General features: G+C 37.0%; 1 protein-coding gene across 1 annotated transcript in view; it reads right to left on the reverse strand.

The window, feature by feature from the left end:
* Nucleotides 1-13,177, reverse strand: part of SNTG2 (syntrophin gamma 2) — a 126,881-nt gene that overhangs the window by 36,085 nt on the left and 77,619 nt on the right. The window contains exons 10-11 of the mRNA XM_066314874.1: nucleotides 11,566-11,604; nucleotides 2,364-2,480 (exon numbers count right to left, since the gene is read on the reverse strand). Coding sequence (XP_066170971.1) covers nucleotides 2,364-2,480; nucleotides 11,566-11,604 — 156 coding nt within the window. The remainder of the gene's footprint in view (nucleotides 1-2,363; nucleotides 2,481-11,565; nucleotides 11,605-13,177) is intronic.

A 13,177-nucleotide genomic window follows, 5' to 3' on the forward strand; every position in this document is an offset into this window, starting at 1 on the left:
CATGGCCCCACAGTGGACTGACCTTGTCACAGAGCCCCTCATTAACTCCCCATCCCCCTGCTATGGGATGGCAGAGACAATAGGAAGAGCAAACTGAGAAAATGCATGGGGCAAGAAGAAGTCAGTTTAGTAAGTGATGGAAAGGGGAAGAAATTAATTAATGCAAAGGTGATTGTACACTGCTCACCCCAAGCAGACCAATGCCCAGCTGGCCTCCGAGCAATGGCAACTTTTGAAGACCAAATGCCCTTTTTTTATTGCTGAGCATGATGTTTCATGGTACGTGAAATCCCTTTTGGTCTGTTTAAATCAGCTGTCCTGGCCGTGTCCTGTCCCAGCCCAGGCTGTTTGCTGGGTGAGTGATGAGAACGGGAAGGCTGAACCAACCCAAACAGGGCTATGTTAGCTCTGCTTTGGCCCCAAGTAAGAAACCACTGGCACATGGGCTGCTAGAAAATAGTGACCTCCATCCCAGCAAGGCCCAGTACACACCTCAGCCCGGAGCAGGGCAGGGCCAGTGCTGGGACCAGCCCTCTCCCTGGGAGCAGGGACAGGCTGAGCTGGCCCGGACAGGGGCCCCTGGGTGGGCCTGTCTTGTGGGGCCATGGGTGGGCAGGGCAGGGCTGTGGAGCCTGGGACCAGCCCTGCTGCTCTGCAGGGCTGCAATGGGATTATGGAGTGAGCCACAGGGAAGGGCATCAACAAAAGTCAGGGCAGGAGGTGCCCTCAGGAGACTGATAATCAGCTTGAAAGTGTGTCTTCAGATCCAGGTAAGTCTCCAGATAGGAGGTTGCTGGAAACTGCTAATTCGGTGTTTAGTTTTTGTTTTTGTTTTTGTTTTTGTTTTTTTTTCCTGTGATGAAAGACATCTGGGGAACGTCAAAAGAGCAGGAAAACTGGTCAACAAGTTTTATGATTTATAGACTCTCGCAGTTACTGGTGAATCATAGCATTGAGGTGACACAGCACATTGATCAAAGGGATCCCCTTTGTTCATTTTCTGAAAGCCAAGGTTCCTACAAGAAATTCTGTAAGAGTGTAATAGATTCTAATAGATTCAATAATTGATTCATAATAGATTCAAGTAATTTATGCTACCAGTCATCCCCACTTGTCTCTTCTTAGTAAAGTCATGAAAATGGTAAATGAAGTAGTTTAACTCAAATTAGTATTAGATATATAATTTCAATACTATCAATAATGTGCCTTAGAAACTGGTCTGAAGACAATAATTAAAATTTATAGAGGAAAAACATTCATGTGGTGTGTTATTTATTTGTTTAATATTTCTGCATAGTTTTCACATTTTAATTGGATTTTAGTGATTTAATCAAATTTTAGTTCCTTTGCTTAACATATGAAACCCCCAACTTTTAGAGGGGGAAACCCCCTGCTTTTCCCTGATGTGTTGTCTCATTTTAACAAGAATACTATTAACCATTTTAGAGTGTTTGAAGGTAATTGAAATCATTGGATTAATAATTTCAGCCTGGAGAGGGAGTAATTTTACTTACTGCATTTCATTGAGGCTCATAAATAACTTTTGAAAAGTATGTACTTCCCAAAGGTACACATATATTTATATGTACACATATAAAGAATCAGATTTTCTTTGGATCAGCAGACAAAATTGGGAGACTAAGCACCTTCTGAGCAAAACTGTTAGCAAGTTATATAATTAAAATTGCATTCTAAGTCCACATTTTATTCTTTTATTATTTGTTTAAGACAAAGGTTTTCTGGAGAAAAAAGAAGGGATTAATTATTACCATGTGGTAAGTATGGATAATTTTTTAAACACTTTAGAATTCTACATCTCATTTCCATTTCACCCTTCCAAATTAATTTTTAGAAAAATATTAGATAAGGCAGCTGTTGTGAAACAGAATTCATGTTATGAGGTATATAAATTATCAAAGCAAAACTTGTTGATCCTGTACATATAGCACTTCAATCCCTTGCTTGTGTGATAAATCCACAAGTACCATCCAATATTTCATGATGCATCTTGTCTTTCAGAAAGCAGAGTAACTACCAACTCATAACATCTACAAAATACCTTAGAATAAATAAGGGAAGAAATATTAGGCTTACCCAACCAAAATAAAACCTGACCTTGACAACTTCAAAAACCAAAATATTGCATAAGGGATTCTTTACACTATCCAGATACAGCAAGTTTCTCAGAGGATCATGAAAGAGGCTAAATATCTACAGTTTCTTGAAATTCAGTAGCATCTGTGGCTATAGCTTACATTGAAATCTCAGCTGAAAACTTCACTCGATAAAGGAAAACAAACTCAGTCGTAACAAACAAGTTTCCATTTACAATGACACTGACACAAAAATATCATTTTTTTTACCGGTGGAGTGCTGAAAATGTAGAAGGATGAACCCTTCAGGGCCAGAAACTTGAATTTGTAGAGCTGAGATGAATCAGTTCCTTCAAGTCTCTCATTTACCCATCCCATATGTATGACCTGTAAAAGAAAATAATTGAAAATAAAGTTCTCTTCTGCAGTGGATCATAAGAGTGGTTTTAGTAGAATGGGATGCATCATCTACATTTGCCTTCCAGCCATTTCCATATTCTTGAAGTGTACAATATTATGTCCATGTGTCAGAAGTCCTTGTAGAGACTTAAACTTATAGTACAGGTAGTTTGAATCTTATCCGAAATAATCCCTGTTTTAAAAGCCACCTACACATGTCAAAGCAGACTCTCATTTGAACCAGAAGAAAACCTACATGTAGCAAAGTAGTTCAGCAGTTTATAAAAACCGTAATATCTTGTCTATAGCAGTGTCAAAACTTGGACATACTGACATTTCTATTACATGTACCTCTAAAGAAATACCTCTAAACAAATCACTAGATTTATCTGAAATAAAACAGCTTTCACTGGGCACATGTTTGAAACTGTTAACAAAGTCTTTGTCACACTTGTTGTGTTACAGAGTTTATACCTTTTTTTTCATATACATGTTAGCACATTTATGTTTTCAAAGAATAAGATACCAAATTCAGTGGTTACACAACATTGGCAGTGTTATGATGCATGCCTTTATTATTCAGATAACTTAATGCTAAGATTAAATGCAATGAAGAAGTAAAATTACATGCTTCCCTTTTGAGGTAAGTACAAATTTATAAAGGAATGCCATAAATAATAATGCCATAGTGTGGTAGAAGAATATAATTTATGTCTTTACTGAAACATAACAAAGCAAAAAATATTCCAGGCTCCATTTTGCATACATTAGGAGGAATATACTGCTCTTGAAACAGGTACTTAAATCTAGAGTGAATCACCAGTCTGAATGCAAAAGTATTGCTGAACTGGGTTGCGGGGTTAGGATTTTAATTGGATCTTAGTACATGAATGGGAATGTTAGTCTGGGATAAAAAATATTCTGTTTGTTTGAAACCTGCCATTTGAAGTTTTTAGGAGTGCTCATAAGGCATTATACTACAAACTGTCCCTTCTCAGCACTGCTTTCAACACTATTTGAAAATTACCTATACATTATTGATATATTATTAAGTTTCTAACATGGTCTAATACACTTTCCAAAAGTTCCTGTAAAAAGAAAATGAACAATGGCACTCATTACAAGGAGATAAAACAAGTCACTAAGAAAATGTAGTTCAATCATAGCAGATAAATGCAAGTTCTTATTTGAACTTACTGTTTTTTCTACAGCATTAAAGCAGCTAGATGCTGCAATTGATTGAAATTTAACATGTTAAATTTAATAAAGCACTGAGTTCATTTTGTATATAGCATTTTAAGTTAAATACCTATGAAAAGTAAATGATGCAAAACACTCAGGAGGGAACTGAAGAAAGAAAATCTGCAAGTTATGAGCCAGTGTCATACCATGAGGCACAATGGAACATTAACAAATTAAGAAAGAAAAGTACATCTTGAGGCACCTTAAATAATTTTTGGGGATCTTTTCTAAAACAAGTGGTAGATAGAATATTTTGAAGAGAATAGCTATGGGGGCAGGACTGCAGAGGCAGAGGGGAGGGCACAGGGCGAGGGGAAAGCAGTCCCTACACTGGAATGCTGTAAGTTTTGAGGTATTACATTACTGGTTTCCATTGTATATCAGTTGCATTCAGTTATGTCTGAATGGCTACTATTCCAAACAAAATGTTCTAAAGAGAAAAGTATAGATGAACTTAGAAATTATGACACTCAAGTGTTTCATGTGCTTTAGTTCAAGAATGAAATTTGCAGCTCCAAGCTGGGCACAGTTTGAACACCACAAATACCAATATGTGCACACTATGCTGAAGGGAAAGATGAAGACAGGTATGTATCTGAATTCACACGTCTTCCTAGGCATTGTCTGCCTGGGCAAAATCTAGATTACAAGTTCTTTTGTGTTGACAGAGGATCTGAATTATAGTAGGACCGGACAAGAGCAACGTACGTCAAGCCAATATGGTTAATGTTCCCCATTTAGTCTCTCTCAAATGGGGGGTTATATAGACTTCAGCACAGTTTACAATGACAGATCATAAAAAGAATGCAAACAAACATTGTTTAGCTTATTCTTAAGGTGGCTGAAATGTTCACACTACAAAACCATATCTATCAACACCTGGAAACCCACTGTCTCCATGTGGCACCTTAACATAATTTCTCGCTGCGCCACGGCACACGCCCCACAGGCCTGCAGATTGAGGCCCAGGCTGGGTAGTTCACCCTCGATCCAAATATAAATCATGTCTTCACTCTCTAAGAAATTCTGCAACACCTTTGGGTAGCAATAATAGTTTCTACTCTTTGCTTGTTTTAAGAAGGAGGCTGGTAAATTTGACCTGATATCTCTCACCTTTACTCATGACAACCTTCTTGTTCAAGTTAGGATCCAAAGCACAAAACTCTCTATTGAAGACTGCTACCACCAGTAAGTTGCCTTAGTGGTTATGCATTCTGATATTTTAGCAGATCAGAAGCACTATTTATGCAGCAGGAACTAACAAAAAAAAAAAAAAAAAAAAAAAAAAAAAAGAATAGAAAACGCACATCCTTCACAACTTTTTCTGTTATGTCTGCTTTGTATTTTAGCAATATTATGACCAAAATATAACCAAAACTAAACAATCAAACAAATGGAAAAATAAAGAAGAAATCATTTTAAACTATAGCTGTTTATCTCACAGAGTATATTTATCTCACAGCCCTGCATATTAGCTGACCAGAGGTTAAAAAGTTTAGTGTTTTTAAATGGTACTTCTTCTGTTAGAGTAATTTTTTTTCAATTGAGGATCTTAGGTACCAGAAAAATTCTCTGAAGCAAATCAAGACAATTCCATTAGGAAATTAATGACTATCCTCCCACACAAATAGATTTAAAAAATTACCAGAGAAGATCTCAAATCTATCTCTATGCCTAAAGAATTTGGTCCCACTCCCTTTCTACAGGTGTAAGCTGTAAAATTATAGTCTTCAAGAACCTAACTTTACCAGACTAACTGTTAGGATAAAGTAATTTTATTGCTATATATTATATTTAAAAAAACATTTTTCTTTGTTTTGAGAAAAAAAAAAAAAAAAGAGAATTAGAAAGGAAGAAAAAATGGTCTTTCAAGAGCAGGTGCAGGGTTTCTTATATGCTGCAGGATGAAGACAGGCAAACATGCTCATGGCATGCCTGCAGAAGCAGTTCTGCTATGCGGAACAATGAGAAACTCCTTCAAATTTGAAAAGTTTCTTATTGAGAATTATCCTGTAAGTATCAAATAATGAGAAACCCCTTCATATTTGAAAAGTTTCTTATTGAGAATTATGATCTTATAATTATCAAACACGGGGTAGAAAAGAGGCTTCTGAAAAACTTAGTATCCTACCCTCTCCAAAATGCAGTAGCCATGATACCTAAATTTTATTTCTAAAAAATGCTTCCTTAATGTTCTCAGGACCTCTGCTAGTGGAGGTTTCCTATTTTCTGTCAATAATCTACTCTAGCACTTTTTCTCATGTCAAGAATGAATCAGTCTTGCTGTAATCACAATTAAAGACTTTTTTTGCCCTATTCACTAAAGACTCAAATGATTTTCACCTAGAGTGGAAGAATTAAAAAAAAAGCTTACTCAGTTCACAAATGGAGCAGAAATCCACAAACAAGGATATGTAGTTTCTGTGGCACGATTCTTTGTTGTTTTTCACATGTTATTCTCTGAGCACAAAGTTATCATTATTGAATATTGCTTTCATATTTCTGTATTTTTTCAACCTGTCTACAGAGGCCACAGAAAACCTCTGGTCTGTACTTTTTCAGAAATATAGTACACAAAATCAGAGGCAGTATTTCTGCCAAGGCCTTACAGCAACAGTAACCCTTAGCATGTTTTGCAGTAGCTGGCTCAGGTACAGCGAACAATGCCTGCCTTCCTCAAAAGCCACCAAGCAGACACGGTTGTTCTGGCATGCAGGTAAGCAGCCAGCCCTGCCTGATGTTAAACTGGCAAGGTAACAGTGTGAGAAACTGCTGGACATCACTCACCATGTGAAGGGAGGAGTTGGCTGGTAGCTGAAACCAACAATGGGGTAAACACCAGTAAGGGGGTAAACCAGAAGGTGAAAGACACTAAAAAAAAAAAATGAATAATGGGTGAAGAATGCCAAAAGATAATAATGAAGAAGGGGACTGACTCAGAGACAATTGTGGTGGTATCACAGATTAAGGTTGAAATAACCAAATGAGCATGTAAAATTTGGAAAAAATAAGGGCCAATGGAGAAGCAGTAAAGGATGGGTGAATTCCTTATTTGGGAGGGGAAAAAGGGGGAAAAAAAGAATATAAGGTAAACCAAAGGAATGCAAGTTTTTGGCATCTCCGTTGGTCAACTCTGTACCTGATTACAACACGCTGATGTAATAATAAACCATAATAATAAACCATAGTAATAAGTCTTAAAAACGAACTTGTTTTCATATTATCTCTATATGACTGGCTTCTGCAGATAGGGGCATCTCTGAGTTCTAGTAAGACAGTGGTGGATAGACCAAATCTTTCTAAAAGAATTTAGCCCCCCAGATAACCATCATTTTCCAGTAGCAATCTCTTCAGTTTGTTCCAGTCTTCTACATATACTTAATTATTCTTGCATATATTCTGTGTCCTAATTGGCTTCAACCCTGGTTTTCAGACTCATTCTTCAATATCATTCATATATTTAACATGATGTTTTACGGCTTAATGTCTGCAAAATTAGTAGGCTTACTTTTGCTAATGCACCATAAAGGCTGTATTCAAGGGAACTGGATCCATGTCAGACCTCTTCAGCACTTCTAGTCAATATGTCAGTTTTGAAAATGAATCATCTGATATTATAGCAGATCAGTAGCACTATTTATGCAGCAGTCCTAATATTGGATTATCCAACAAAATCTGTGCAACCAAATCCATATATAACTTATTTAAAGCATTTTAATGTCATAAGTTGTCAAAAACCTTCCTGGAAGCAAGATATGTTGTAGCAACTTCCTGTCACACATCCACAGGATATGTTACATGCTCACAAAATAAAATTAGATTGGTTGTCACTATTTGTTATTGACAAATCTTTCAGGGCAGTCCTTAGTCATCTTTCTGCTCCACACAGGTATTTTGTTTATTTATTTCAAGTTTCTTTAAAGGGATTGAAGTCAAATTGACTAGTCTCTAATTATCCAACTTCTCCTTTATTCAATTAGCAACCATAATGGTTGCCCCTTTCTTATTGTTTAGATATGTCATTTGGCAGACACATATACCCTGAAATAATCATGATAAAAGTTTAAGTCTTAAAAACACAAAAAACCTACCCAGCAAACAAACCAAAAGGCATTGTAAGTCTTTTTATCTGTATGGAGAGAGAATTGGCTAATTTACTTTCATAAAACAATAAAAATCAATCCAGCAGTATGTATTTTTGGAAAACTGAGTCCCAAATCTAACAAAGAATCAAGTGCTTTCAAATCTCTGGAGCATTATAGTAAGTTATATCAAGCAAAATCAAAAGTTGGGGTGGTTAGATGCTGTATTTCATCATTGACACAGGTTACTTAGGCACTTAGAACCAGAGCTTCAGCAATGTTACTTCTTAAATACCTTTCAAATTTGTGTAATCCCTGAGTATTTTTTAAAATCTTGTAGATCTTGGAGTAACTAGCATGACATGTCTTGGTATAACTAGAACTTGCCAAACAATTTCCACAGACAGTCTGGGATTTTAGCTTTGGTGGAAATAATTTCCACTGGGCAGTTTAAATGCAAACATCCTGCTTTGGTGGGAAAAAGGAATTTAAAAATGTGGAAGTAGCTGGACCAATCCACCTCCTGACCTGGTGCTATTTATTTTAACAGTATAAACTTATCAATAATAACTACAACTTCTACTACCTTGCCTAATACCTCTGACTTTGGGTCATTGACACTGGGAAAAGTCATCAAATCAGGGAATCATAGAATATTCCGAGGTAGAAGGGATCCACAAGGATTTTTAAAATCTAAATTACAGCCCTGCACAAGCCAAGAATCACACCATGTTTGTTTGACATCTTTTGGCAAAGAGACCCACAAATAAAGCTGGTTTAGACCCAAGAACCAATATCTTAGTCCTTTCCCATTTTTTTTATTTAAATGCATATGGAATTCATTATGTTCTGGAGAGTCAGTCTGCAGTAAAACAAGTCAGAGGCAATATAAAAGACAAGGAAGAAAGTCAGGTTTAACAAAGCAATTTTTAACATTCTCAATAACCCTGAATCCTAGTTTTTTAATGGCATGAAAACCAGAATCTGAATTAAACCTATTCACATCTAACCTTCTCCCTTTATGAAAGGTTAAGTTGGACTCTAAAAGCAATGAAGAAAACTCACCACAGGCAACACAGTAATGAAACTCTAAGGACCTGTTTAATTCTTCAGGAATGTCTATTCTCAAAAGGAAAGATAAATTTGCAGCTATCACAGATTTTACTTCAAGGCAGTTCTTCAAGTGACCCTCAATTTCTTAAGGTTATCCTTTCTCTAAATTTTAAATCAATTGCCTTAATAAGAGCTATTCGGGTCTGTACAAACATTATGTAACTGACACTAATAGGCTCCATTAATCTAGGCCAGAACAATTCCTCTTCTGCTTTCAGTTATCATTGCCAAGTTTTATATGTTGCCTTTGTGATATATATATATACCCAAGAATTCACATTTTGATTGCTTTTAACCAAATTTTCACAGGAAAATTGCTCCTTTAGTATTTTATGTTTTCTAGTTTTGCTTACCTGATCTGCGCAACTTCATTATAAACTTTTTCCTCACTTTTTGACAGAGAACAAACTAGTGTTTGTTGCTGTCAGTTGTACCTTAAATTTTCAACTTCTGAAATTAAGGTCCTGATCGTCCTTGTTTTCATACTTGGAATGGCAAAAGTGGGATAGATTTGTACTGCCTAACTTTAGTCACCTACTTTAGACAGTAGGCTGAGGAAAGTCAAGATAGCAAAAGTGGCTCCTTTAAAGGATGATTTAAAGCACTGATATCAAGTTTCACATTTGAACAGCTCTCTGGAACAGAATAAGTTTCTGCAGTGATTATTTAGGCAATTTATGGAGACTAGCCTGTTTATTTAGGAAATCAAATTACGTATCTAGTGATACGTACGCAGTTGCATGACTGTCCCCAAAATTTTTTGAAAATTGAGGGAGAGTATGTCTTCCATTTTTCAACTGAACTCATGATGTCTGCCCAAACTGATAAAGAAAAAACTTTGAATAGTTACTAAAGTACTTGCAGTAGACAGTTCATCCAACAAAATTTACCCAAATCAAATACCTTTTCCCCTGGCATTCATAATCACCTATTTTTCATATTGGCTTAATTAATAATTAAAAGCCATGGCAAAGAGAGTATTTAAAGCACAGAATTATAGAACAGTTTGGTTTGGAAGGGAACTTTAAATGTAACAGAGGTCAACTGCACTGCAAAAGCAGGTGCATCTTCAACTAGATCAGATTGCTCAGAGATCCACTATCTTGACCTTGCATGTTTCCAGGGATGAGGCATGCACCACTGTTGCATTGCACCCCCACACCCAAGTAGCTGTTTCCATATTAAGAAAAGAGTTCAAGGTTCACCCCAGGAATTTTAAGGAAGAAGAACCAGAAACTTCTGTGCTTCTCCCACTGTAATTGGCTCAGTACCAGGACAAAAGCACCTGTTGGACCTTTTAGCTGTTCTTCAAAGAATATAGCCACTTTCTATTGGGCAGCTTGCCAAAAAAAAACCCTCCTAAATTGCTGAGTACATAAAAGAGCACATAGATTCTCCGGGCTTTTTCACCATCTTAGCAGCTGTAAGGGACTTCCCTGCACTGTGCACAGCTTTTATTCTTTCTTTCTTTTTTTCTTTTTTTTTTTTTTTTTTTTTTTTTTTTTTTTTTTTTTTTTTCCTTGTATGGTTTGTTATTTTCTCTTTTGTTAAAATCTTTTTGCTTTTTCAAAACACCTCTGATCAAGCTGTCTTGCTAATTATTATTAAGCCATTTCTGGGAGGTTGCTGGTCAGCCCTCAGAGCTTGATACACCTTTGTGGGGCTCATAACACACTGGCCTCACGCAGCATTGTATCACCCCATCTCTCTGGGAAACCTTTCTCAGTGCTTTACCAACCTTAATGTAAGAAAAATTTCTTCTTTATGGCTAAAGTAAATTAACACTCTTTCAGTTTCAAATTAGTACCTCTTGTCCTATCACAATACGTTCTAAAAGCTCGTCCCAGTCATTCTTACAGGCCCCCATTAGATACTGAAATGCTGCAACAAGGTTACTCTGGGGCCTTCCCTTCTCCGGGCTAAACAGTCCCAGCTCCCTCAGTCTGTCCCCATAGGACTGGTGCTCTATCCCTCTGATTATCTTTGTGGCCTTACTCTGGATTTTTTAGAGCTGGTCTATGTCCTTGTTATTTTGGGAGCCCCAGGACTGGGTGAAGAGCTAGAGGGGTCTCACAAGAGCAGAGGGGCAGAATGACCTGCCTTGACCTGCTGGCCACTCTACTTTTGATGCAGCTCAAGACAGTTGGCTTTCTGTTCTCCAAGTCCTTTCTGCCCTTCAAGTGCCTTATCACAACTTCTAGGAGGATCTGTTCCCTGATCTTGCCAGGAACATGGATGAGGCTGACAGACTGATAGTTCCTGGGCTCCTCCATCCTATCCATTTTAAAAATGGTGCAATGTTTCCTTTCTACTTCTCACCAGAGGCTTCATCTGACTTCTATGACTTTCCAAACATCATGGAGAATGGCTTGGCAACTACATCAGCCAATTCTCTTAGGACTATAGGATACATCTCATCAGGTTCCATAGACTTAAGCATGTTCAGGTTTCTGAAGTGGTTACAAATCTGATCTTTACTTGGAGTGAGAGGGACTTTGCTCTTCCATCACTGATCTTGCAGTCCATCCGCTAGTCAGTTTTTAAACTGACTAGATGGGTATATGCAAGCTGTAGAAATTTTCTGACAAAGTAATCACACAAATTTAAAAAATTGGGTAATATAATGGAAATCTTACCTGGTCAGAGGGAGAACAGCATTTATTTGCCATTTTCATCTATGAAGAAGAGATGGAAAAACACACAGAGTTAATAATACGCTGAAGAGTTTCTGTGATGCAATTAGCACTGATTGATTTAGTTATTGAATACTATATTAATACTTCACAATTATATTTGTAAGAAATTTTATCATTCAGTGCTAAATACTAGAATTTTACTATTATAGTGAATTTTCAAAACCAAGGACTTGAAAAACAAAAGCCTTTTATCAGAGTTTTCCTTAAATACTTCATAAAGATTTGCATTTATGAATTTAACTTTGCCAGTCTGAGTGAAAATACTATACTGTACTGTAGACATCTCACTTAGGTCTCAATTTAAAAACTGCTTAAGCAGATTCTTAAATGAGGTCTGTAATTAAGTCCTTGTGTAATGATGACCATAGAGTACAAAATGCATTTAAAGATGAAATGAAAATAGCATGGGCTTTCCTCTTAGTTCACTCTTCAAGACAAAGTTTTTCCTCTTTGTTTAGATAATGAAGACTTTTGATCAGTTTTATTTTTCTATGGCAGTCATAATTTGTACAGATGAGTGATGGACAAATACTGTCATATATAGTACACAAATACTTCTTTAAACTGTAACATTTTTTTAAAGTTTAATTTTTTAAGTGTAGATAAGAATTTAGAAAGAAATAAATTAGAGCAGAAAACCAGACTTCCCAACATGGTAGGAGTTAGCTGAAATCTGTCCTAAAGTAGATGAGTACTTCCAAAGGACCTTGTTAAAAAGCCTGTTTTATTAGAAATGAAAGGTTGGTGATGGAAGACCAAAACCCTATATCTATGCACTGGGAAAACTACAACTGCCATAAGAAATGAGCAGAGGAAATCCAGGGCTATTTCTTGTATCCTGGGCATACCAGATTTGTAAGACCAAATCTGTGGATGTAACTCAGTTAATATGCTGATGCCATTGACTTCCGTGGTGGGTTGACTCTGGCCAGTAGCTGAGCACCCTCATAGCTGCTCACTCCCTTCTCCCTACCAGCAGAAAGAGTGAGAGAATAGGAAAAGCAAAAGCAAGAAAACTTCTGAGTCAAGGTGAACAGAGCTTAAGTGAAAGAAAAAATAAAAATTCAAGTGATATAAATGCAATCACTCTCTGCCTCCCACAAGCAAGTTCCAAGCAAGAGCCATCTTGGAAGACAAAACCACACCTCCTTTCTCCACTTTGTCATTTCAATTGCTGAAAACACAATGGTGTAGAATATCTCTTTGCCAGCTTTTGGTCAGCTGTCCCATCAATGTCCCTTCTTAATTCCTTGTTCCATCCTTTGCTGAGGTGGGTGGGATGTGTCAGGGTGAGAAAAAGCCTTCATCCTATACAAGCACTGTTCAGCACCAATCAAAACACTGGTGTGTTATTTCCACTGTTTTAGCCACAAATACAAAATACAGCACCAGCTGCTATGAAGAAAGCTACCCCCATGCCAGCCAGACCCAGTACACTTGTATGGGCTAACAGACTGTGTTATGATAATGACTAAGGCTTCAGGATGTGTCAGGATTTATACATACACACACACTTGCAACATAACAGATGACAATAAGTCGTTGTCCTCCA

Source organism: Sylvia atricapilla, chromosome 3 (assembly GCF_009819655.1).
Source record: "Sylvia atricapilla isolate bSylAtr1 chromosome 3, bSylAtr1.pri, whole genome shotgun sequence".
NCBI lineage: Eukaryota > Metazoa > Chordata > Aves > Passeriformes > Sylviidae > Sylvia > Sylvia atricapilla.